We start from the raw sequence: 26,730 nt of genomic DNA on the forward strand, positions 1-26,730 counted from the left end.
TGTAAAATATCGCCCTCCTTGCTCCAGTTATGTATAAAGGTCAAAGTGCGTCCCGTAATTAGTTCATAAACACCACACGTTAGCCAATCATAGATTTCCCCCCTTGTTGACAGTTATATCCTTATTATGTGTATTAGTGTAAGGCTGTGTCTTCCATTCATTGAAATACTCCATTGCACCAAGTGAAATAAGGTAGATTCCCTTCCAACCCCCCTTTAGTCTACTGCCAACTGCATTTGCCGCCATTACGGCGTGGTCAGCTCGGGGAAGAAGGGCGTGCCCGCCCATCGTCATCAAGGGCGGAGCCAGAGGGCCGTGCCGACCAATCAGGGCCGAGGCGAGCTGACCGATGGGCGTGTCCTGGACACCAGCGGCTTGATCGCCTGAGGCGCTATAAAGCGCGCGCGCGAAAGCCGAGAGGTTGTTGTTGGACTAACTAAGCAAGAGAGGGAGAAGTGAATTAAAAGAGTTGCGCCAAAGGTTCCAAGAAGGAGTTGCGCCAGAGAGGATCCCTGAAAGAGCAGCGGCACGCAGCAGCTTCGGCCACAGCAGCTTCAGCCACAGCAGCTTCAGCCACAGCAGCTTCGGGGCTTTGACGGCAGTTTCGAGCGGGGCCGCGAAGGAACGGCGGCTGCTAAACGCGCCGATCGAGAAAGGGCGGCGGCTGCTCATCCCCGACCCGACCGTGCTGCGGTTCCAGCTGAACCTTCCGCTCCCTCCAGCCATCCACCTCCTGCCATTCCTGTCATCATTCCCTGCGTGAGTCTGTCTTTTGTTTGTTCTGTCCTGGGTTAATTAAGACTGTAGGTAAGCTAGCATTGCACTGTGTCTCTTGAGTTCTTCTGTAAATTATTTTATTATCCTTCCTTCTTCCTTGGTTTCTTTGGTCCTGTAAATAGCAAATAAATTGTATTCGTATTGCAAACCCTTGTTTTCTTCTTCTTCTTCACATCCGTGTCGCCTTTGTCTTTTCCCTATTGAATATCTGTGGCGCGATTTTGGCCAACGTTCAGGAATCGGGTTAGTCGGGGTAACTGTTAGGGCCGCGGCACCATCCGCTCGGCAAATCAACATCCTATCCGCGGTCCGTAACAATATTATGTATATATTATATACATATTATGTATATATTATATACATTGATCGTGAACCGGAAAATATAATAAATTACTGATATTTAGCGACTTGAAAGGTTCTTTATCAACAACGTATTTTCTCGTGCTTCTGCTGACCTGTCTGCAAGGTGTAGAAATCGAAGTCCCGAGTGCGAATCGCAGGTGAGCCCGTCCTGAGGTAATTAGCGATTGGGAACGATTCAGAACCTTTGGGTAAATAACCCTTTGGTAATTTCCCCAACAGTTTTCTGGACAACAGACTGCCGGTAGGGGGACATGTATTGCAGCGCAATACTCAGAATGCTTGTTGCTATTAATATTGTTTTGTAATAACATTAATATTATGCTATTATCGTTGGTTTTGTTATTATAAGCGGCCTTGGAAAAACGGCACAATAAAGCTCACTTAACATGGATATACACCTCAACACGCAACCCCATTGACGGCAATGGCGGGGAAAACCCGCTCTGGGTAGAAAACTCCCTTGGGGAGGGGGCAAATGAATGCGCTACAACCAACATTGTGTAAATCGGAATCCTGTCAAGTTTAGTTGAGATTGGATAAGTAACAACGGAATGTATCACAGTCAAAAAATAATCAGACAGACACCAAATTGCGTTTAGTATGATGAGTTTATCATTGAATGAATTATTTTTTTTGCAAATGTCATTTGTACATGCATTGAGACCCCAGAATAAACATTAACATACAGCCTACCCACATCGCCATATACTTGTACATTGCTTACTATAATGGCGTCGTTTCACCTCACTGTGTACTTCATTGTTTTGAACGCGGATATGGCTGAGTTGGCTATCTTGCACCGCTCTATTAATCTTTCATTGAGACTATGTTCATGGTGGACACAGTGTGGTTTTCCTTTTCCTGCGTTGACCACTACTCGGATGGCAATGGCAAACTGCCCAGCATGACCTTTACCAAGAAACTGCTTTGGCAGCACTGATGTTTTGTAAAAGAGTATGATACATCGGAATTAGAATATTCTTATCGTATTAGATGTACCACATTAGGCTTCTGCTGGTTTATGGATTTCTCAATTTTTATTTGCGTCCATATTAGTCTTACCATAATAAAATTTACTCCACGACGTTTTTCTATCAATTGCTGTGAAAGTGACATTCTGTATGAATTTTAATTAATTTATTTATTCATTACTTGCAAAATCGAAGAATTTTCAATGTATATTGGTTGGTTGCATTTGTTATTCTGTCTCTTTGTCTGTTTATTTGTTACTTGCGAAGATCGAAGATTTTTCAAGTATATTGGTTGGTCTTGTGCGTTATTCTGTTTGTTTGTCTGTCTGTCTGTTTGTTTGTACGTCAATCACCTACTGGTCGCAATTTTCAACCGATCTTCATGAAACTTCACCAAATCGTAGAGTTGGTCATAATAAGCAAGAAGCCTCTTGTTTTGGGGGTCAAAAGATCAATAGGTAAACATTGGCCAAAGGTCACCAACTTTGTCAAATTTCTAAAATCCTCAATTTTCATCCGATTGATTTGAAATTTTAAGAGGATTTGCATACCAGATCACTGAATTCAACCACCAATTATTTTTGAGGTCAGCAAAGGCCAAAAGGTCTACACCTTTTTTGTTGGGGGTAGGAGGAAGGGGTGGATTTTGCAAGTATCGTGGTCTGCATGACATCTTGTTTTTGCCATTATTATTCTTTAAAAAAAAAAAATCTTTTGATATGCTTAATTCTCCAGGTACTTACCTCGAGAGGTGGATCCACTGGTGTACAACATGTCTCATGAAGATCCTGGGAACGTGACTTACTCGGAGATTGGGGGTCTTTCGGAGCAAATCCGTGAGCTGCGTGAGGTGATTGCTCATCAGTTTTTCGACTGGCTTGACTTCCATGCCATTAACTGTGAATGTTGCAAAAATATCTGCCTGCTGTCCTATTATAACTTGTACTTGTTTTTTGTTGTGCTTCCACAGGTTATTGAACTACCTTTGATAAACCCCGAGCTTTTCCAACGTGTGGGGATCACTCCACCAAAAGGGTGCTTGTTATATGGACCACCAGGTAACTTTTTCCGTTTATCCTGTTAAACCTATCGTGTACTGCAGTTCCCCTGCTAGAAATATCACATTTTAACTGGTAAAACAGTCGCAGCCCAATAATGTTCAGTGTTCCTCACTTAACACATAATTACATTGGAAGATGTGTATTTGAGCAATAGAGCGAGCAAAACAGGCCGTAATTTCACCGTTTTGGAGGTGGCCAGAAGCTCAACACTGTGTAGATGGTGTTATCTGAAGTAGTGCTGCTGTTTGGTTACATTATTTTGTTCATTGTGGTGTACTTGCCTATTTCAGGAACAGGCAAGACCTTGCTGGCCAGAGCAGTGGCGAGTCAGCTTGACTGCAATTTCCTCAAGGTAGTTATTGCTATTTGTTTTCTGGTGCTCCAAAAAATGAATGGATTTGTTTATCTGTTGATATTATTAGGTTTTTGCTATTAACAGAAGTAGTGGTAGTATTAAGGGTTTTATGTGGAATATGTTGGATACTTTGGTTTGAAGGACCATTCATTTCACGTCACAAGCTTGTAGGATAGGGAGAGGAGATTTGAAAACCTTATCCCCAACCCCAGCTTTTGTTCACTCATCCCAATCCTGTCTTCCTCATGTGTTGTGACTTTAAGTGTCACCATGCTAATTGGCTGGGTGCTGGTGCCTCTCTCACCAGCCATGGGACTGACTCGTTCTGTGAAATTTTCCACCTGAATTTCTCCCAACGGAGAGTCTATCCTTCTGGATTTGGTGATGACCAGCTTTCCCATCAATGTATCTTGCTCGTCCTCTGCCGCAGTTGGCTCAATTGATCATGTGCTTGTGAAGGTCAACTCCTCTCTGACCATTCTCTGAGAACAGCCTCTTCACCGGCGAGTCTGGAAGTTCACTCAGGCAAACTGGCAGGGACTACAAGAGGCCATCACACTTCGGGGCTAGTCCTCTATGTCGCCGCACCTAATGTTGATTTGGCCTGGGGATTCTTCCACAAAAACCTGTTCTCCCTTGTGCACAAATTCATCCCATCTCATCTTTGGTTGTTTTACCCATCCTCCCGCTCTTGGCGCCCTGGGCCGTGTGGTTGAAGCAGTTGCTTTAAAACAACCTGCATTCTCCTGGAAGGAAAATCCAACCAAAGGCAACCTCAGATTATTTCACAAAGCCCACGGCAGGTGTGTGTCTACTCTCGGGAGAGCCAGAGGGCAACATCTCTCCAATCTCAAGAATTAATTTTCGGGTTTGTCTTCCCTCCTCTGAAGCCTTGGTGGTGCCTTCTCGGGTCTGTCTCTGGTGTATGCTTCCCTTCCACATTATAATATTACACACACACACACACACACACACACACACACACACACACACACACACACACACACACTAATCGGGGATAATTAAATATTACCCGTCACATAGCTACAAAAGCTCAAGCACTATTGAGTGGTTGTTGTATTTTATTTTATTTTTGTTTTTAATCCCCCCAAAATTGACATTTTTTAAATCAAATTTTCTTATTCAAAATTTTCTATTTTTATTTATTTCATTTTTTGCCTAAAGCGCTCTCTGGCACTCACTGATGAACCTCTGAAAGTTTGAGGAAGATCTGTTCAGCCATCTGAGAAAACTGGCGACACACACATGCACAGCCAAACAGCTCTCTTCTGGTATAGCTGATTTGTAACACCAGATACCACCAGGTGGCGCTATACGATACACATTTACATAATGAGAATTGGTGTCTACCCACATTCTGAACCCCCTCCCCCAGATATGATACCATGACATAAACCATACTTGGGGTACCCTTGGTATTTATTCTATTGTAGTCTAATTCTACATCAGCACTTTATGGCTGTACGGGTTTAAAATGGCAAAATTGGTTGTGCACCATTAATATTTATACTGTATTATGGTTACAATGCCCGTGCCACAAGATGGAGTGGTGTATGTAAGCTGAGTACATTGGATGAGTGAATGCTAATTTGTGTTTGGTTAAAATTCAAACCATGCGTCTTGTCAGATATTCGAGCAAACTCGAAAACTTTTAATTTTGTGATGGCCCCATCACATGATTACGAGAGCGCTGTGCTTTTTACGAACACGATTACGAGAACAAATATTGTGAATTGACTTCACTCAAGTAAACGGTAGAGTGGGTCGACAAAGTGCTCGACATTTTGTTTTTAATCCATCATAATTTTTTAACGCTGCAGCTCCAGGCTGGCGTTCCACATTGGCATCTGTTTCTTTTTCTACTTTGCGCAGGTCGTCTCCAGCGCCATCGTGGACAAGTACATTGGTGAAAGTGCTCGTCTGATCCGGGAAATGTTCAACTATGCGCGGGACCACCAACCTTGCATCATATTCATGGATGAGATTGATGCGATCGGTAGGACTGTTTGGCACATATGCTCTTGAATTTCCACCTCTCGAATATTACCTTTGGCCTACATGCTTCTTAAGGTGTGCTGCCATTGATGGGCTATTGAGGGTTTTTTACATACTGTATATACAGTATTTTTTAGTTTACTGTGCTGTACGTACTTTATAATCCGCATTTTCATTTTGTGAAGGTCTTGTGGAGTTCCTGACTGATTTTGATAAGTACAAGTTGATCAGAATATGTTGATCGCCATGGAAATCGAGGTGCAGCTGATGTTTCTAAAGTTAGCCCATGGTCATTTGCTCTGATGAATGACTAACGCTCCAAACTTCATCTGCACGTTGATGTCAAAATAAGAACTTGTCGTGATGGTTGTTGATCTGTGTTGATGGACAGGTAGACCAATGGATGTAATAAACAGGTTGAGGAAGCAAGGATAAGCTTGACTTTTTGGGTGTTAACCCTTCGTCTGAAACACCACCTTCTCCTTGCTTCCCAGTGGTTAGTGTACCTCAATCAATGACCTTTAGAGAGAACAGAGAGGAAACCTGATGGATAAATGAACAGACATCATCCGTTTATGTATAATATAGACGACAAGGGGACAGATATGGTCCTTTTCTTTGTATTGATGAGATTTCCAATGAAAGATTAAAAACTTTTTGGAACACGATATGTTTGTGAGTTACAAAGTTTTGGCTTCCAGGACACATTTCATTTCAGACCTATGGATTACATTGTGGATAACTGTTTGCTGGCTATGATGTCTGAGTGAAGCATCTCCTTCCTCTAGGTGGCAGGCGGTTTTCAGAAGGCACTTCGGCTGATCGAGAGATTCAGAGAACATTGATGGAGGTGTGTGTGTGTGTGTGTGTGTGTGTGTGTGTGTGTGTGTGTGTGTGTGTGTGTGTGTGTGTGTGTGTGTGTGTGTGTGTGTGTGTGTGTGTGTGTGTGTGTGTGTGTGTGTGTGTGTGTGTGTGTGTGTGTGTGTGTGTGTGTGTGTGTGTGTGTGTGTGTGTTTTTTGACAGTGAAGCTAGAGATGAATACCCATTACATTTACCTTCGTGAAGCACAGTGCAATTGCAGTTAACCCATTCTCATGTTGACTCTTCAAATGGATTCTCTGAGCCAAATTGTTAAAGGGACACAATGATTAATTATTTTTTTTGAAGAGATATGTTTTAGAGGATTAGAACAAAAAGATTAGCACAAAAGCACAAAAATTAATTGGATTTGCACAAAAATTAAAATTTATGGGAGAACAAGCTGGATTATCATGTTTTAAAATCGGTCTATTTTCACTTCCATTTTGCAGATGGGCTACTTCCGTCGATTTGCGTAATGTGAAAGTTGCACAACTCATTGACGGGCATGTATGTCTGCGTTTCATCACGTTATCCTAGAGTTCAAGATGGTGATGTGCCAAGCTTTTATTGGTCATGGGAACCGGGAACTTTTGAACCCAATCGTCGAGAAATTTGCCTGCATAACTCATAAATTGTTTATATGCTTCCCTGACCCACAAAAAGATCATCAAAGATCGTGTGCTTTGTGGTTGAAAACCTAGGAACAACCAAATCGAACATCAAAACCTATGTTCATTCAAAACATCGTGTTTGCGAAGACCACTTTGAGCCATCAGCTTTCGTATTTGAATAGCAGGCTCACTACCTGGGAAACAAGCCTCAGAAATTGCTGAAACTCGACGACACTTACCGGGCGAGACTTGCATGTTGATTTGAAGCCTCGTCCAAGCCAGGCCCACGTGAGCCAACCTCAGAGCTAGTCCTCAAGTAGTTATGTATATTACTTACCCAAAGTTACCCCAACTAACGGTTGGTGGGAGGATGGGTTTGGGAAACGGCAATGTGTCTTGATTAAACCTGTCAGTGAAACGACAAGCAGGTTTTGGAATCAAAATGAGAAAGGTGATGCCGTTATAAAAGCTTGGCACATCAGCATCATGAATGCTGGAATAACCTGTGAAGAAAGGCAGACGTACGTGTCCGTCAACGAGTTGTGCAACTTTCACGTCACGTCACGCAAATTGACGGAAGTAGTTCATTTGTATAACGGAAATGAAAATAGTCTGATTTTAAAACATGATTATGCGGCTTATTCTGCTCCCCCAAAAAACGATTTTTGTGCTAATGGGACAGGGATATCATCCTCTAAAAATATGTTTTCAAAAAAATTCACGATTGTGTTCCTTTAAAATAAAAATAGATCCATGAATCTTGAAGCTCACCTGGATGAGGAACAACAATCCATGACATCATAAAATATCAAAATTTTGTTTATGAGCAGAATCTGGTCACGTGATTGGCTGAATGGTAGCCCTCTCGATGCCGATTACAGCGAGTCGTGTTTTTTGGGTGAGGGCATGGTTTTGCTGCTGATGGAATGCCCCCTATAGGTTAAGGCAGGAAGGTTTTAGCGTTTCAGGCCTGATTTCAAACCATTGATGAGCGCAGATTTTGATTTGGTCGATACACCTTCATTAAGCATCAGATATGAAGCTTATATCCAAGTTTCATCAAAACCGTGTGTTTGGTTCAAGCGATAATGAGTGAAGTAGATGCAGACTCGATGACTGACTGACAACTACAGACACTGCTCGATCGCATAAGCTCACTGGAGTAAAGTCTAGGAGAGCTAATAACAAATCAAAACTTAAAATAATTCTGAATTATTTTATCAAAGTTCACCCCAAAGATTTTCTTTTTATGAGACTGAATAATAATAAGGGGCTATTTTACTTGCACATTCACTTGAGCTCATAAATGGGTTTTGATAATAAAACCGCATTTGGAGTGCAGTAATGAGCCCCTGAGAAGTAAACTGGGCTATCCCACATCCATATACAGATCGAGTTAAATGAGCCAAAGTGATCGTTCAATGTCAAGTGCACATTTTGTGTGAATGGTAGTCCTGAACAAAATGCCTAAGCCTGATACTAAATGTTTGTTCAATGGAAATCTTAATGGGAACCTGAACTTGGATCCCTCTTTATCAAAAGTTATCTTCTTGTAACCTGCTTGCTCTTTGCTGGTTCTCATGTTGACCTTCATTGATGTATTGTTATTCTACTGTCATTTATAATGTTCTTGAACGAACCCTGCCTGATCCGACATGATGCAGGTGCACAGTTGACGAGTTGAGCCTTTATTATGATGAGAAAAATAATTTGGTTTGGACAAAACAAAAAAGTTACTTCATCTATTCGTCATTACACCTTGAGGATAATTCCAGTTGTGATATAAAAAATAATTGAACCAATTCCTTAAATTCATCACAGTCGAATATGTTAATGGTGTGTATAAAACCATAGAACAATCTATTGTGTTGGATTGATCTTGCATCAATAGATTAGTGTGGTCCATGTGGTATTTGTAAACATTTATTTGGTAGGAGGGGGGGTTGGAAGGTTAACATGGTGGAGTGCAACATATAAAGCCTGCCATGACCCATATATGTATTTAAGGGCATGACTTTTGGTCTTTAGTAGTAAATGTGTGTTACTAGGAGACCCCCACACCACCTCCCTTCTCCCACTTCTTACTGTGATGTGTATGAAGAATTCTAGCTTGGTACATATTATGCTGCAGCTCCTGAACCAGATGGATGGCTTTGACAGCTTGGGGAAAGTCAAGATAATCATGGCTACAAACCGACCCGATACGCTCGACCCGGCACTTCTTCGGCCTGGGCGCTTAGATCGCAAAATTCGTAAGTGAAGTTCTGACAAATCAAATGCCACATGCTCTGGTCTTCTGCTATGATGCTGTTTGGTTCACCTTGAAATGCTGTTTTGCAGACATAGAGCTACCCAATGAACAGGGGCGTCTGGATATTCTAAAAATCCACGCAGCACCAATAACCAAGCATGGAGATGTTGGCAAGTATTTTGGTTTATTTTATTATTATTATTCCCCTTCCTCCTTTCCTTTCTATTTTATATCACGTTACTTAGTTAATTTATGCTAAACAGTAACAGTTTTGTTCTGAAGCGGACGCTAAATATTAATGTTTCTTCATTAGCTAGTGGATTGTATTGAAGTTAACTAGCAATGTGATCTAATGTTTTGGTGTATGTGTATGAGGTCTGCCATCGAAACAACAAATATGAACCATAGCCATGCTGCTCTGATGACAGACAGACATACAGAGACAGAACTGATGAAGTCTGGCCGTCTACAAACGTCACTTCATGATCAAGGAACAACTAGATTTCAATTGAATGTTATATTTTGAACACAAACGGAAAACGAACATGTAGTTTAGCAGATGGTTGCCTCTGGATTTGGCAAATTATTGTGCTGATCGCACATGAGCACGTAAGAGTAAGGTAATATTTTTACTCTGTCTGCCTGTCAGGTAGTCAAAACTGAAAATCATTTCAAACAGGAAACGTGCTGTTTTTAAGGACGTCATAAAGGACACAAACAACAGGCACGAATAACTAATGTAACGTGTTAAATAAGGTGGTGTAATAGACGCTGCATAAACGGCGGTAAACTTCCGAAAAAAGTTTCGTTTTCTACGACCTTTTAAATCTTTATTTTACTTCAATTGAATTATATACTTGATCAGCAGAACACAAATGGTCTTCTTGCCACTTTCAAAAACCCTTCCATTTAGCAGTACTTTTACAAACTATTACGTCATTTTACGTCATCACGACCAATCAAATTTGCCGCTCGCAGATGCCACCCATGTCCTTGTTTCTCAAGACTTAGCGTTCTGCGGGTCTGCGGGGAAAAATGGCCTCTAAAGGTGGTTCACTGATAGGTTAGCTCTGCTTGCTCAGCCACCAAGTGCAATTTGGTTTGTTGTTGGGCAGACTTCATAAGCCTTTGGTCATTGTGGAAAAAAGCTGTTGCACTATATCGCCCTTTTTTACATGACAGGTGCACCTATAATCACCCTTTTTTACTTTGGCATTAGAAGCCGTTCGACCATAAATCTACAAAGCGACATTTTACCCGAGTTGTCGTTTTGCTGAGCAGCCAAATGTGATGCCAAGTTTCTGATTTATTTATTTGAGGCTCCTCTCATTTTACCTTGAATTGCCGTTAGTAAACCCAATCAAAAGGGTAAAATGAACCCAACTTTATTTTTTAAAAAAATAAAAATTTTCGCCTCTTAGCCTGTTATCATCGATGAGTCCACTCACTTGCTGATGAAACTTTGTGTTTTGTGTTACTCTTTTCAAATTTCAGATCACGAAGCCATTGTGAAGCTTTCTGACAGTTTCAATGGAGCCGATCTCCGAAACGTCTGCACAGAGGCTGGTAGGTTTGTTTCCCTCTCGGCACAAGAAACCTTTGTCTATTGTCACTAAAGTTATTTTTTTTATCCATGGGTCTCAACCTTTTGAAATGCCCATCTTCAGTGAACACAAGGTGAACATTTTGTTATGGGTCTGAGGATCAGTTCATGAATACAGAACAAAACATTCTTTAAATTTGTAACAATCAAGTTGGAAAAGCTTTACAATTTTGAATCAAAATTCCATGTATTTTTTTTGTTTTTGAAGCTTTCACAGTCTGAATGTTTTGTGTGCTTATTGTACCTACCAAAACAACACCGTGGACCTCTTATGAACGATTTATTTTTGCATGTCATTAACCACTACTCCTACCTCGTGGACCTCCGATCCTCAGGCATGTTCGCAATCCGTGCCGACCGAGAGTACGTCGTCCAGGAAGATTTCATGAAAGCTGTGCGCAAGGTTGCCGAGTCGAAGAAACTGGAATCAAAACTGGACTACAAGCCGTTGTAGGGAGACTCGTACCATGTATAGTGTGAAGAGTTTGCATGCAAGGGAATAATGACATTATTTACAACTTTTATGCATTGGAACAATAAAATAAAAAAAGGTCGACATCGAGAGCTGTATTTGATACACATGGTTTGCAACTGATTTTCTTTTGCTGGATAACAATTAGGTTCTTCAATTAAAATCCAGTTTTCTTTTCCTTCCTTTCATCCACACAACAAACAACTACACAACAACTGGTCCAATCGTGTTCTCTCCAGTGTTTCAATGGTGGCAGCCATCGCCATGTCGTCGTCGTCCATCCTTGCTTGTGAGCTTTTCCATCCTTGCAAATCCCGCCATCTCCATCACTCCCACCTGCAAACTTATTATTAGTTTTCTGTGCTTGATGTGTTTATCTTATTTTGTATCCCCACAATTACCATCGAGTTGGATCCAGCATTCCTACGCTGTTGTCGCTTATTAATGGAGAACGTCTGCAAAACAGGTGGAGCACCGACCGACCGAAGATCAACATGTTTTATTATAAAGCACACGGTGCAATGACACCATGTTTTTAATAACTGCAATGTGAAAGTGTCATCCTGTGGTCATTAATTTAACATTGACCCCCTTAATATAATTTGAAGGTAAACTTTGTACCAATCTCAGAGGTAACATTGGTTTTGGGGCCTGTGCTGAAGTATTGATTAATTAATGTGAGAGCAGGATTAGGTGAGAGCAGGATCCTTTCAAACATCAACGTTGTGTGTGTTCCGTTACCTTGGATACTGGTTGTTTGTTTTTTTTTGTACTGAAATAGGAAAACTGAATTCATTGGACATAATAGTTGCACTATTTTGGAATGACAATGGACTTTCAACCAAGGAATGGGTGGATGTTATTTTGGGGTAGTAAACAGGTGAAGAGGGTTTTTGAATTTGTTTGCTCTTCCAAAATGAGCATGGTACCCAAAATGTGTTTCTGACAAATATTCTACACAGTACGACATATCCGGCAACAAATCCCCAAAACGTATCTGGCTACATGTCAATGAACAAAGAAGTAAAAATTGAAGATTATTTCTGAATACCACATGTACATATACAGTTCATTATGATCATTTTCGGGAAACCTTGTGAACAAGCTTCTGTGTCATCTGACAGGTAGGAATGGGTGCCTTATTTCAATGCATGCACAGGAGGAAAGTAATGAAGAGGGCAAAACACCGAATGGGCTCTGGGTTGTGACTGCAAAGTTACGAGAAATATAATTAAACTCGATAATACATTGTGAGAAGTACCTCTTTATGAGAAATGTTCAAATAAAATATAGATAGCAGATCTGCCCTTTTGGCCAATGCCCCGCTTAAACCCCAACTTCATTTTTAATGCTGTGAACAAACCTTATTACATGCATACACATACACACATATGCATACACAAACACACATATACATACAGTCATGGCCAAAAGTATTGGCACCCTTGCACTTTTTTCAAATAACTCACAATCTTCTCTAAAAATAAGTTGAAATTGACAAAAGGATTTGGTCTCCACAATTCTTTATTTTACTGTTAATATTACAGAACCGTAGTTTTTGATTCAGAACTTAATATATCCTTTTAAATCAGAAAATAAAAAGAAATGGCATTGACAAAATTATTGACACCCCAGACTTAATATTTGGTAGCACAGCCTTTGGACAAAATAACTGCAGCCAAGCGCTTCCTGTAGCCATGAATGAGCTTCCTGCACCTCTCTACGGGCAGTTTGGCCAACTCTTCTTGTGCAAACTGCTCCAGTTCTCCCAGATTTGGAGGGTGTTCAATGGGTTTTAGATCTGGACTCATTGCTGGCCACTTCAGAACAGTTTTTGCATTTTGTCTTGAACTATTCCTGGGTGCTTTTTGAAGTGTGTTTGGGGTCATTGTCCTGCTGCAAGACCCATGACCTTTGACAGAGACCCAGCTTTCTGACACTAGGTTGAACATTGCGCTCCAAAATGACTTGGTAATATCCTGATTTCATGATGCCATGCACACGTTCAAGGCACCCAGTGCCAGAGGCAGCACAGCAACCCCAAATCATCACTGAACATCCTCCATGTTTGACTGTAGGGAAGGTGTTCTTTTCTTTAAAGGCTTCGTTTTGTTTTCTGTAAACATAGCGATTATGTGGTTTACAAAAAAGCTCATTTGGTCTCATCTGTCCAGAGGACCTTCTCCCACAAGGATTTTGGCTTCTTCAGGTGTGTTTTGTCAAACTCCAGTCGGGCTTTCTTATGTCTCTATTTTAGCAATGGGGTCTTCCTGGGTCTCCTACCATAGAACCCCCTTTCATTGCGTTGGTGACGGATGGTACGAGTTGAAACTGTCGTACCTTGTGTCTGAAGGTCAGCTTGAATCAGTTTGGAACTTAATCGAGGTGCTTTCTCCACCATTCGAACAACCCTTCGCTGCAATCTTCGATCAAGTTTTCTCTTGTGGTCACGTCCAGGGAGGTTGGCTACAGTGTCATGTCCCTTAAACTTCCTGATAACATTGCGTATGGTGGACACAAACATCAACGTCTCTGGAGATGGACTTGTAGCCTTGAGATTGTCCATGCTTGTCTACAATCTTGTCTGACCTCAGACAATTCTCTGGTTTCCTTTCTTTTCTCCATGCTCATTGTGGTACACACAGTGACACAAAACAGCAGAGTGACTCCTTTTCTCTATTCAAACTGGTTGAATGGGTGATTTTTATATTACAGGCACCTGCAACTCACGACAGGTGAGTTTAACTCCATAGTAAAGGAGAATCACCTGCTTGAAATCTAATTATTTCTAACAACTTCTAAAAGGTGCCAATAATATTGTCTGGGCCATTTTTGGATTTCTGTGTGGAATAAGCTGAGATTTCGTAATTGTTTCAGCTTTTTTTGTTTTGTTCCACTGCAAACCAAATAAATACATTTGTGGATTCGAAAAGATTTTTTAATTTCAACAATTTTCTGGAAGAAATGGTGAATTATTTGAAAAAAAAAAAAGCAAGGGTGCCAATATCTTTGGCCACGATTGTACATACATACACAAACACACATATACAAGCATACATATACACACATAATGCTATACATATATACACATACATACATAAATACACACATACATACGTACGCACATACATACACACATACATACGTACGCACATACATACACACATACATACGTACTCACATGCAGAGAATTGCATAATTTTATAAAGTAGGATTTTCAGTCATCGTACGGTTCAGTGAAGCGAGTATTAGTTATACCACGTAATATCACACAACAAATGTCTTTGGTCACTAAAAGTGTCGATCAAACTTTGGGGTTGTACATAAACATTATCAGGTAATTCCATCCCTAACATGTTTTAGCTTTCTTGTGCATTTCCCTTTCAAAATTGGGATTAATGATTATTGATGGATGACTTGCCCAGATTTTATTTACCGTTTTAGAAATTGTTTGAATTAGATTGTTCAAATTAAGGTTGGCTATTTGATGGGGAGCATAAGGTGTTTAAAGGTGTGGTCACATCTGTGTGACGTCACATTTTGATTTGTGGATTTTGATTGCCTGAAAAGAAAGGTAAGCATTCTGATTGAAGTGCCTGGGAGTGAGCACATTGGTTTAAAATATCATGGAAGCGGTGAAAAAAGTACTTCCTATTCTACCTGTCAAGCTGGGAGTTTTTGTTTGTACAATAAAACTTAACTTTTTAAATAAAGGGTTGAGTTAAAAATTGGACATATTTAAGAATAGCACCTGGGGCAAACTTCTTTCGTGTCGAAAAGACTCAGGACGACGGTTAAACATTGATATAGTGACAACTACAACAGTGCTGCAGGAAACAGTCAGGCAATGGACACATATATATATATATATATATATATATATATATATATATATATATATATAACTTCAAGTAAAATCATGAATCGGTATGCGAAAGGACGTGAGATTGCAGTGAGCCATATCCTTTTAGAAATGCGATGAAGTGATTAGGACAAAGGGAGGTGATTCTCCAAACGGAGGAGATGAGTGGAAGTGAATGGAGCTTGTCAGATTATGAAGGCTTGGGTTGTTGTTGCTGTTGTTGTTGTATAGCTCCAGACAGTTGTCTCAAACAAGCTCGCGGCACGGAGACAGACGATCGATCTTGCCGGAGCGACCGAGAGAGCCCCACATCCAGGATGGTGCCCCTACCTTCACAAAGTCGGAGCCACGACAGTTAGAAAGAGTCCATCGGGACCGATCGGCACTCTGGCTGTGACCGCGCTGCCCTGATTAATTCGGGCAGAAAGGAAGAATGGGGAAGATTTGGCCCCCCGACTTGTGTTGGTGGGGGGAGGGGTGAGGGGGGTACAACCACCACGAAGAGGCATACTTGTCACAAAGTGTGGGTTATTGAGTCCGGTGGGGATGAAGGGGAGGCGGTGAGAGTGAGCAACACGGATGATAGATGGTGGTATTGAGAGGTCACCAGTAAAGTTTTTGTGTTCCAGAATCTGAAGGACGAGCAGGAGAAAATGGGTTAGTGTAGACATGGCATCAGAAGTTGTGAATGTCCGAGGAAGATACACGTGACCCATCTTTAAGTTAAAGAACAGTTAACAGGTCAGGCCTATAAAGAAACTAGAGCAATGCAACTGCGTCGTAAATATGCCTCTGCTAGTCCCTGCCCTTGACAACGGGTAAATGCCCTCGTTCACTGTCTTAAAAATAAACAAGTTTGATTTAAATCCCTTCAGCTGTTCTCAAGTATCACATTTGTGCCAGACATGACAAGTTTCACATCGATCGGTTAAGCAGTTTCAGAGAAGGAGTTTTTTAAAATATATATCGGCTATAAAGCTAATATGGCTGCCAAACCACGTGACATATGACATCAAAAATGTATCACGTTTGTGAAGTTTCGTGATGATTGGATAAGGTTCATTTTCTGTCAAAGATGGCTACCTAACCACGTGACCTACAACGTCATGATTCTCAAACTAAATGCAACAACGGTGTTAGATGACATTTGTAAAATTTTGCATCAATGGGGTAAGTGGTTTCAGAGATATAATTATTTAATTTTTATCTTCAATCCAATATGGCTGCCACACTATGTGACCGATAACATTTTCGTGATCAACTTTTAATGGTGCCTTGTCAATGACACACGTAAAGTTTTGAGTCAATTTATGGTTTGGAAGATGTTTTTTTAGGGTTTTAGGTTAACAATATGGCTGGCAAAGCTATGACCAATGATGTCATACATTTAATATTTCAATACAAATGGGTCGGAGATCATGTGCATGCAATTTCAGATTTTTAGGATAAGGCATTCGATTGAAACATTTTTGGCTGGTATACCACTTCACCGATGTCATCGTTGTCATGCTTTTGTTCCCCATTGGGAGTACTTGACAATGTGCCAAGTTTCAAATTTTTACATTCAGTGGTTTGCACGAAATAATTTTTTTATTATTTGCTTTTAATCCAAGATGGCTGCCATACCACGTAACCTATGACGTCACAATTATCATTAAAACATTCTTCTTGGGTGTTGCTCCTGCCCTGAGAGTTTTGTCTCAATCGGACATATGGTTGCTGAGAAAAACGAGGTTTAGCCCGGACGTACGGACGGACGGACAACCCGAAAACATAATGCCTCTGGCCTTCGGGGGCGGAGGCATAAAAAAACCCAATATACCTTTCCATGTTTTGCTCCTGATAACTCTTTCACACGGACATCGTTAGCGGAGGAACAGTTCAAGCCCCCCCCCCCCCCCCTTCCCATGCCTCCTCCCCCCAAGCCCTCTCCCTCCCACAGATCTCCGGATGTCCCTGTTCTCTACTGTCGTACTTGTGTGCTTCCCTCTCTCTCTCCCCATCTTGTCTCCCACTCCCTTTATCGTATGTTTTATATGTCAGTTTTTTTTTTTTGTGATTAATGTTAGCTCTTACATGAGCCTCGATCTTGTACAAAAAAAGTCGGAAGAAAACCTGGACATTATGTCGAAGTTCAATTCGGTAAAGTCATAGTGAACAAATTGACGGATTGAGAAAGACTATATTTATTGTTCTGAGTCCCAGCAACTGACCCTTGTTGCCCAATGTAAAGGCTACATAGGCAGAAGAATTTCAGGAAGTGATGATAAATGACAATATGGAGAATCTTGCAATGAGGCTTTTACAGCGGGCAGCAAAAGGTGAGTGTGAAAAGGGGATGCAGAGCTAGCAATGATAACAAAGGGGACAATTGTTATCATTCAACACACTGACTCTACCACTGGGGTGAAAGCTCGGCCTGGTGATGTTATATTGAGTAGCCAGACAGGGACGGTGAAGAATCTGGAACGACCAAGCCGCTAAATGGAACACAGAAATGGCAGACGAGGTCTTTTTCAGCATATCGCTTTTAAAAATGGCTCATATCAATTCCAACAAACTGAAAGTTTGAAGACAAATGTTAACTATGATTTGGTTAATTAATTGTTAACGTTTTATAACCACCAACCAGTGGCTAGTCATTGTATGTTCATTTTGTACACCAACAAAGAACCCGTCGCTATAGCGACAGGACAATTGCTCCAGAATTTTCTCAAAATTCTGTTTTATTATTATTTTATTATGACTTGTAATGCCCACCCATGAGCCATGGCGTTATTCCATATATATATATATATATATTAAAATTGGGAGGAATGGGTGTGCTCCCCTTATCCCAAAGAACCCCCGGTACCCTGTTTTATCACCTAACCTAAGTCCTAAAACCACCCCATACACACCCCAAGGACAACAACCAGTTTTCAACTCATTCCGTCCAGGAAATCAGGGGTGCATAGAAATCAAATAAAGAAACAAATAAACACCGATTGCATTATAGTATGATGACGTCACCTTAAGGTTTTCCAAATACTCCAGTTCATCACAACAGGTTTTCTTATGCTCATGAATAAATGTGAATTTTATAAATGTAGATGTGTGGACCATAATGGCTAAACTACGAAAATCTTTCAATGTTCCTGCCCTTGAGCAAACATCAGGAATGTTTCAATCACCATTGATGGAACAGGGGACTATTGAGTGGAATAAAAGCTTCTGCCTGACTGCAAACAGGCCAGGACCATATGGTAGTTGAACATCAAGGCTATGGTGCCAACTAGTGGGTCTTGAAGGTTCAATCATATCTCCACCAGATGGTCTTCAGGCACCAGACCCATCTTGCGACCGCTCAGTACATTCATGAATCCTCGAACCTCTACTCCTTGCTCAACACAAATCTGTGGATTAAAACGAGAAGGGAGGAAAGTATGATCCAAGTCAAATGGGGAGGAGGAGGTGGGAATTACTTTATTGAATGTGCTTTTGTGTTTTTTGTTTTATATACGACTCACGAGGTAACGATGCTATCTATGCACAGGTGGGAGGCCAAATGCAAACATACAATGCGGAAATGGTGAATGCTAAACCTTGAACCAATAAATTCCACATTTCTGTGCCACCTTCATTCGGACGTCAAGCATGGGCAGCCTGTTCGTGAATGACTTGGGATAAAACACTTAATGCAGCTGAATGCTTCTTCACGTGGATGTCACTGGTGGAAAGAAACCCTCACATAATTTCCTAATTCTCCTTTAAACTCACTCTCTCTATACTTTCATTCCAAACAGCATCATTCCAATCACAAATTAATATTATAGCATTAATATAACAAAATACAATGTTACAAACACCCGTGACGTAAGCAAATATAGACGCCATTCTGGCGTGATAACCAATACAGACAAATCTGCCGGCGAGCAAAGGCGGATACAAAACACGTCGTACGGATCGAAAATCAAAAGCATAATTGTCTTGAGAATTTTTTGAAACCTCCCACCACCTTAGGGCATCCGCTGGGACCCTAAAACATTACAAAGAAGGTTTGGTGGGGCTAGCTCCAAAATCGAGGGAGTAGTTCATGAATCGACGGACGGATGGACAGACGGACACTCCTGCTTTATAATACGAGTACACCCGCTCACTACGGGAGTGGCAAGAAGGGTCATTCCTCTTTGGGGTATATAGATTACAGTCGAACTATGGTCGGGTCTCAAAAACATTGGGTGTGTGTTCATTTACCAAGTTTCTTGTGGAGAGATCGCCAAGTTCTTTAAGCATTCGAGCAAGCACTCCATTCAAAACCGTTAAGGAACGGCTGGCTTGGAAAGCGCAAGCTAACTGCTTGGTAAATGAGCACACCCCGGTCTTCCTGCCTTTCAGTTTCGTATCAAACAGCAGGAGCAAGTTTCAAAAGTTTGCTACGAAAAATGCCACAGTGGAGGCAGAAAGGGCCATGTTATTAACCCAACACATGTGAGTTATATAGAGTACAGTAGATCTTCGCTCAGGTCTGTAAGTAAACCTTATGCCTAAGTCACACAGGCGGATTTGTCGGCGACTACTGGCGACTGGAAAAATCGCCACCACCCGCCGACAATCGTAATGAAACCGTAATGGACGGTCGCCTGTAGTCGTGGTTATCCTCCCCAGGTCGGCTGCAGTCGGCAAGAGGCAAGAGCCGCAAAGGGGCCAAATATATATTTAAATGTTTAAAAACGGCGCGCTCAGTCGCACTCGAAAAAAATCCGCCATGCTGTCGTGATGGAACCGCCATGCTGTCGTCGGTATCCATAATAAGAGCGCAAAGCGGCCGCAACCCAGTCGCTCATAGTCTTCCGCAATCGCCCCAGCATCGCCCCACCAGCTAGCACGGCAGAGATGCGAATGCCATACGGCCTTCTTGCGGCATCTTCCCGACGACGGGCCGACACTGTTGCGGCTGCATATCGACTACAGAAGACCTGCCACGTCTCCCCTGCGGCTATGGGAGACTGACGACAGCAGTAGGACTAGTGGCGGCCGAGTTATGGCCACTGGCGACAGAGATACGACTGCCTGGCGACTGCATTACGACATACCACGATTCCATGGCAAGACAGGATGGTGTGAGGGTCTCCGTGGAGTGAGGTCCTGTGGTGCCGACAAGGATATGGCTTTATTCTTTGGACTTGGGACTTTTGGGAACTTTATTTTTGGCACTTTGGTCCTTTGGAAACTTTATTTATGGGACTTGGGACCAGTGGAAATAATTTGTTGGACTTTATTTCCATTCTCTCTCCCTGCAGAAAAGTTTGATTATTACATTACAATGATACATCTTTATTAACTTTCTTATTGTACATGTTACGTGGCCCTCCGGGTAACTACCTGGTCTTGGTGACCCCCGGACCGTGGGAGGACCCCGCCAGAAAGAGATATGATCTATACGCTTTCGTAATGCAATCAATATGAAAGACACAAACAATTCAGGTCAATAAGCAACCCCACACCAAGGATCCGGATTAATTAATAATATATTCTCAATCCATCAACAACAATCAACAATCAATCACAATATTACTAAGATGGCCATCTCATATATGTCCCCCCTTTTCCCCACTCATGACCCCTCAATGGTCACTGTCCCTCACAATGTCTCTGGGCCCCTCCAGACCAAGGTGAAGGTCGACTTCTCCGCACACGGGCGGTTGAACGAACCCCTGGCTGACGTGCTCCAAATGTGCACGTCGCGTACCGGGAACAGCTGCTGCAGCGCACACCTCCTTGCAAAGCAAAGCGGGCAAAGCAAAGTGCAGCTCGCAAAGCACGCGAGGCCCAAGGTGTGACACATACGCGTCCTTGTAGATGTTGAGGCGAACGGTGCCGGATGCTTGGTTCCGTGCACGAACCCACGGCAACTTGACGCGTAACCGGTAATTACCCCGCGCAGGTAACTCCTCTCGCCAGACGGGCTTTCAAACGCAGCGTTCCCCACGCTGCTCAATATCGACACCGCTCGCGTCGGAGCTGGGCGAGGAGCAGAAGATGGCCGCTTTCTCTCCGACCTCGTGTCTTTTTCTTCTTCCGGGTCACCATTCCGTTTCCGGTCTCCTGTTATCGGATCCACTCTAACCATTTAACCACAACAACCTTTAATAGAATAAACATTAATAAGCAATGACATTAATAGTAATTGACCTAAACCCGGAATCCGTAACATACATCAAACATCTTTATGCTTCATGTCATACATCATTGAAATGAATAAAGTGAAATGTAAAATAGAAAAATAAAGATTTAAAAAGTTGTGTGAATCGTCTCCAATCGCCGGCGGTCTTATTGCAGTCTTGCGGACGTCGGAGTATACCGCCACCCGGCCCCAATGCAGTCGCCGCGATCCGCCATCGGTCGTAATCTAGCCGCCAGACTGTCGCCACACTGCCCCCGTGCATCCGCAATGCAGTCGTCGTCGATCTTCAACAGTCGCCATCCCACTCGGGGCGTCGTCGCAATGCAGTCGCAATGTGGCCGCCTGCAGTCGCCATACTGCCGCCTGACCATATTTGACCGCCCGAAATCGCCAGTAGTCGCCGAAAAATCTTGATCGCCGGCAGTCGCCAGTAGTCGCCAAAATATCCGCCTATGTGTGACTTAGGCATTACTTCATGGATGTCGGGATTCCTCCAAATTTCTTCATTTAGTGTTATAAAGAGCATTAGTGACTGTTTAAAAAGCTAAGCACACGTGTTTGTGGTTTAAAATCTTTTTACTTCCTATTGCTGCCACGGAAACGCCATTATAACTATGATGTAGCGGTTACGGGAAACATGACACAATCACCTTGCACCGGCCGATGACGTAACCTGCGGGCGGCTACTTGCCCGGACTCGCCCGGACGTGTCCGGACATGCCTTGCCCGGGCGGACTCTCGATTTGCATACCACGCCCTGTTGAGAGGCGTGGCTGACTTATTTGCATACCACGCCCCGCCTGAGAGGCGTGGCTTTTGTGTGGTGAACTTTTGATATAAATTGCTGCCTGTGTTAACGGGCTATTCAGTGCTTTTGAGTTCTTTCGAGTTGAGCTAGAATAAATAGCTCAGTGAAACTTCGTTCCTGGTGTCGTCCATTTTGTCCGGCTTTATCGTGCGAGCATAGCTCCACAATTGGTGACCCCTTTTCAAGACCATGGCGATGGAGTCATCTGTAGCTTTGAAGCTCCCTGGCTTTTGGGAATCGCACGCAGCCGTCTGGATCGCCCAAGCGGTTTCTCAGTTTGCCCTGCGGAACATTACGGAGGACACGACGCGCTACCACCATGTGGTCTCCGCGCTCAACGCCTCCACTGCTGCCCGGGTCCTGAGCTTCCTACAGAACCCGCCGAACGCCGACAAATACGGCGCGCTCAAAGGCCTACTCCTCGGTGCGTTTGGACTCACGGAGACCGAACGTGCACGACAACTGCTCGACCTCCTGAAGCTTGGTGAGGCCCGTCCATCCGAACGCATGGACCACATGCTTGCTCTACTCGGTGACCACAGCCCGGATTTCCTCTTCCGCGAGCTGTTCCTCCGGCAGCTACCCGGGCAGGTACGATTAGCTTTGGCTAATTTGCCCATCACGGACCCTCGCGCCCTGGCCAAGGAGGCCGATCAATTTTTCTCGGCCAGGCGACACGTCGGAGTGGCCGCCTGGAACCCTAGGCCGACCGAGGGAATGCCCACGCCATGACCGGCGCCACCACCGGCCGAGTTAGCGCCACTGGCAGCAGCGGCCGCCGCGACGCCCCGTCGACCGAACGCGACGCGACCGCCGGAGCCTCCACCAGAGCGGACCATGTGCTACTACCACGCCAGGTTCGGGCAGAAGGCCAGAACGTGCCGCCCGCCATGCACTTTCGGCAGGTCGGGAAAAGACCAGGCTGGCGCTCGCCGCTCGCTGCCTGCCATGAGCGTCGGCCATTCAGGCAGCCTTCTGTTTATTACGGACACAGCGTCCGGGCGGCGTTTTTTGTGCGACACTGGCGCTCAGCTGAGCGTGATACCCGCCTCGGTGCAGGACAAACAGGCCACGCTTTGCGGCCCCGCATTGGTCGCCGCAAACGGCTCCTCCATCCGCACCTTCGGTTCGCGCAGCATCGCATTGTGCTTCGGGGGCCACCGCTTCAGGTGTGACTTCATCATGGCGAATGTGCCCATGGCCTTGCTGGGTGCAGATTTTCTGTGCGCGCCTGGGCTTTTGGTGGACGTCAAACGGCGTTGGCTCATCAACGCGGAGACCTTCAGCTCAATCGTTTGCTCATTGAGCGGCTCCGCACCAACCAAGCTAGCCTGCGCGCTCCCGGCCGCGGACGATTTCACCCGCCTGCTCGCTGAGTTTCCCGCCCTCACGCAGCCGACGTTTTCGGCCGTCGCCGTCAAACACGGCGTCAAACACCACATCCCGACCACAGGTCCACCGGTCTACACCAGGGCTCATCGCCTCGACCCGACCAAATTCGCCGTGGCGAAGGCGGAATTCGACGCGCTGGAGCGATTGGGCATTGTGCGGCAATCGAATAGCGTGTGGGCCTCGCCCCTGCACATCGTGCCCAAACTGGGTGGCGGATGGCGACCATGCAGCGATTACCGCTGCCTCAACGACGCCACCACCCCCGACCGGTACCCGATACCACACATACAGGACTTTTCCGCCCGTTTGGTGGGGCGGGTGATCTTTTCCAAGGTCGACCTCATTCGGGGCTACCACCAGGTACCGGTCCGGCCGGCCGATGTGCCGAAGACGGCGGTAATTACACCTTTTGGCCTCTTCGAGTTCCTTCGCATGCCGTTCGGCCTTAAGAACGCGGCCCAGGCCTTCCAGCGGCTGATGCACAGCATGCTGCGCGACCTCATCTTCCTTTTCATCTACTTGGACGACATTCTCGTCGCCAGCACTTCCCAGGCGGAGCACCTCATCCACCTGCGCACGCTTTTTGAGTGCCTCGGCAAGCACGGCCTCATCATCAACCCGGCGAAATGCCAGTTTAGCGTAACGGCCGTCGACTTCCTGGGGCACCGCATCACGAAGCGCGGGGCCGGCCCGCTGCCTACCAAGGTGGAGGCAGTCACAAGTTTCACGCGCCCCCACTCCATCAAGGCCCTACAGGAATTTTTGGGGATGGTAAATTTCTACCACCGGTTCGTCCCTCGCGCCGCCCAACTCATGCGCCCCCTGTACGAAGCCCTCCGGGGCAAGCCGGCCAAGCACGACGTCGCCTGGACCAAAGAGATGGACGAGGCATTCACGGGCGCTAAGCTGGCCCTCGCCAACGCGACCATGCTGGCGCACCCGGCGCTCGATGCACCCATCGCCCTCACCACGGACGCTTCTGACTACGCGGTGGGCGGCGTGCATGAACAGTGGGTGAATGGGGCTTGGCAACCGCTGGCCTTCTTCAGCCGGCAGCTTCACCCTAACGAGCGCAAGTACAGCGCTTTCGGCCGCGAGCTCCTTGGCCTTTACCTGGCCGTTCGCCACTTCCGCCATCTTTTAGAGAGCCGCCCGTTCACGGCGTTTGTGGACCACAAACCCCTGGTCTTCGCCATGGCCAAGGTTGCAGAGCCGTGGTCGGCCCACCAGCAGCGCCACCTCTCCGCCGTGTCCGAATTTACGACGGACATCCGGCACGTCGCGGACAAGGACAACGCTGTGGCCGATTGCCTCTCCCGGTCCAGCGTGAACGCCGTCCACCTCGGTGTGGACTTCGCCCGCATGGCGGCCGACCAGACCGCCGACCCCACGGTGCAAGCCCTCCGGACAGCAGACACAGGCCTGCGGTTGGCTGACGTCCCCTTCGAGGACACAGGCACAGTTCTCCTGTGCGACGTTTCCCTGGGCCAACCTCGCCCCATCGTGCCCACCGGATGGCAGCGGCACATTTTTGATGCCCTCCACGGCCTTTCCCACCCGGGCCGGAAAGCGTCGCAGAAGCTCGTGGCAGCAACGTTCGTCTGGCACGGGCTCCGTAAGGACGTCCACGACTGGGCCAACGCCTGTGTCGCCTGCCAGCGCACGAAAGTCCACCGGCACACCCTAGCCCCGTTGGCACCATTCGACGTGCCCGCGCGGCGCTTCGACCACGTCAATGTGGAGCTGGTGGGACCCCTTCCCTCCTCGCCGGGCTTCACCCACCTCCTCACAATGGTGGACAGGACCACCAGGTGGCCGGAGGCCGTCCCGCTGGCATCAACAACATCTGCCGACGTGGCGCAGGCCTTCATTGGCACCTGGAATGCCCGTTTCGGCGCCCCCTCGGACATCTCCTCCGACAGAGGCCCGCAATTCACCTCCGAGCTTTGGGGCGCGGTCGCCCAGGCCTTGGGGGTCAAGCTACACCGCACCACGGCCTACCACCCCCAAGCCAACGGCTTGTGCGAGCGGTTCCACCGCTCGATGAAGGCCGCTCTCAGGGCCAGCCTCCAGGACGACGGTTTGGCCGACAGGCTCCCATGGGTCCTATTGGACCTCCGAACGGCCCCTAAAGAGGACCTCCAGGCTTCCACCACTGAGCTGGTCTACGGCCAGCCACTGCGCATGCCAGGCGAGTTCATTCCTGATGCCACCGGCCCCTGGTCCGCGGCTCGCCAATGCTCGGTCCTCCAGGAGGCCGCCAGGAGATTTGCTCCCGTGCCCACGTTCCACCACGGCTGCCCCCAACCCCACGTCCCCCCAGCACTTCGCACTGCGGAGTACATTTTTATCCGGAACGATGCACACCGGGGACCGCTCCTGCCGCCGTACAATGGACCTTTCCGGGTCCTGAAGAGGGACGACAAGTCGTTCATCATTGACATCGGCGGCAAACCGGACCGCAACTCTGTGGACCGCCTCAAGCCGGCCCATTTGGACCTCGACCAACCTCCACGGTTGGCCCTTCCTCCACGACGGGGCCTTCCCCCGTCAACCAAGCCCCCCGCCCGACCATCCACCGCCACGCCACCTACCACCCCCACACAAATCGCCAGGGGTCGTTTCGGCCGGGTCATCAAGACCCCCCTCAAACTGACTCTCCGGTGCAAGTTAATTCTGTGGGGGCGCATGTAGCGGTTACCGGAAGCATGACACAATCACCTTGCACCGGCCGATGACGTAACCGGCGGGCGGCTACTTGCCCGGGCGTGTCCGGACTTGCCTTGCCCGGGCGGACTCTCGATTTGCATACCACGCCCCGTTGAGAGGCGTGGCTGACTAATTTGCATACCATGCCCCGCCTGAGAGGCGTGGCTTTTGTGTGGTGAACTTTTGATATAAATTGCCGCCCGTGTTAACGGGCTATTCAGTGCTTTTGAGTTCTTTCGAGTTGAGCTAGAATAAATAGCTCAGTGAAACTTCGTTCCTGGTGTCGTCCATTTTGTCCGGCTTTATCGTGCGAGCATAGCTCCACAATGAGCTATTTATACAGGTTATCACTGCAGGAAAAATGCCTTGGGGAAGTGGGACATTATTAGTTTTAATATTGTTTTGTAATAGCATTAACAATACTAGGGCATGCCCGTACTATATATATATA

At 45.5% G+C, this 26,730-nt stretch overlaps 2 protein-coding genes across 3 annotated transcripts in view; one reads left to right on the forward strand and one right to left on the reverse strand.

The window, feature by feature from the left end:
- PSMC6 (proteasome 26S subunit, ATPase 6) overlaps nt 1-11,432 on the forward strand; it is a 42,161-nt gene extending 30,729 nt beyond the window's left edge. Inside the window, exons 6-14 of the mRNA XM_078780435.1 lie at nt 2,847-2,961; nt 3,082-3,169; nt 3,463-3,524; nt 5,421-5,544; nt 6,332-6,393; nt 9,148-9,268; nt 9,357-9,437; nt 10,762-10,833; nt 11,206-11,432. Of these exons, the coding sequence (XP_078636561.1) occupies nt 2,847-2,961; nt 3,082-3,169; nt 3,463-3,524; nt 5,421-5,544; nt 6,332-6,393; nt 9,148-9,268; nt 9,357-9,437; nt 10,762-10,833; nt 11,206-11,324 (844 nt within the window). The 3' untranslated portion in view covers nt 11,325-11,432. The remainder of the gene's footprint in view (nt 1-2,846; nt 2,962-3,081; nt 3,170-3,462; nt 3,525-5,420; nt 5,545-6,331; nt 6,394-9,147; nt 9,269-9,356; nt 9,438-10,761; nt 10,834-11,205) is intronic.
- A 5,942-nt stretch (nt 11,433-17,374) lies between these two features.
- Nucleotides 17,375-26,730, reverse strand: part of LOC137430238 (SH3 and cysteine-rich domain-containing protein) — a 120,824-nt gene continuing 111,468 nt past the window's right edge. For both annotated transcript variants that reach the window (XM_068120946.2, XM_068120944.2), the window contains exon 12: nt 17,375-18,599. In XM_068120946.2, coding sequence (XP_067977047.1) covers nt 18,501-18,599 — 99 coding nt within the window. In that variant the 3' untranslated portion in view covers nt 17,375-18,500. The remainder of the gene's footprint in view (nt 18,600-26,730) is intronic.

This window comes from Myxine glutinosa, chromosome 6 (assembly GCF_964187855.1).
Source record: "Myxine glutinosa chromosome 6, kmMyxGlut1.1, whole genome shotgun sequence".
NCBI lineage: Eukaryota > Metazoa > Chordata > Myxini > Myxiniformes > Myxinidae > Myxine > Myxine glutinosa.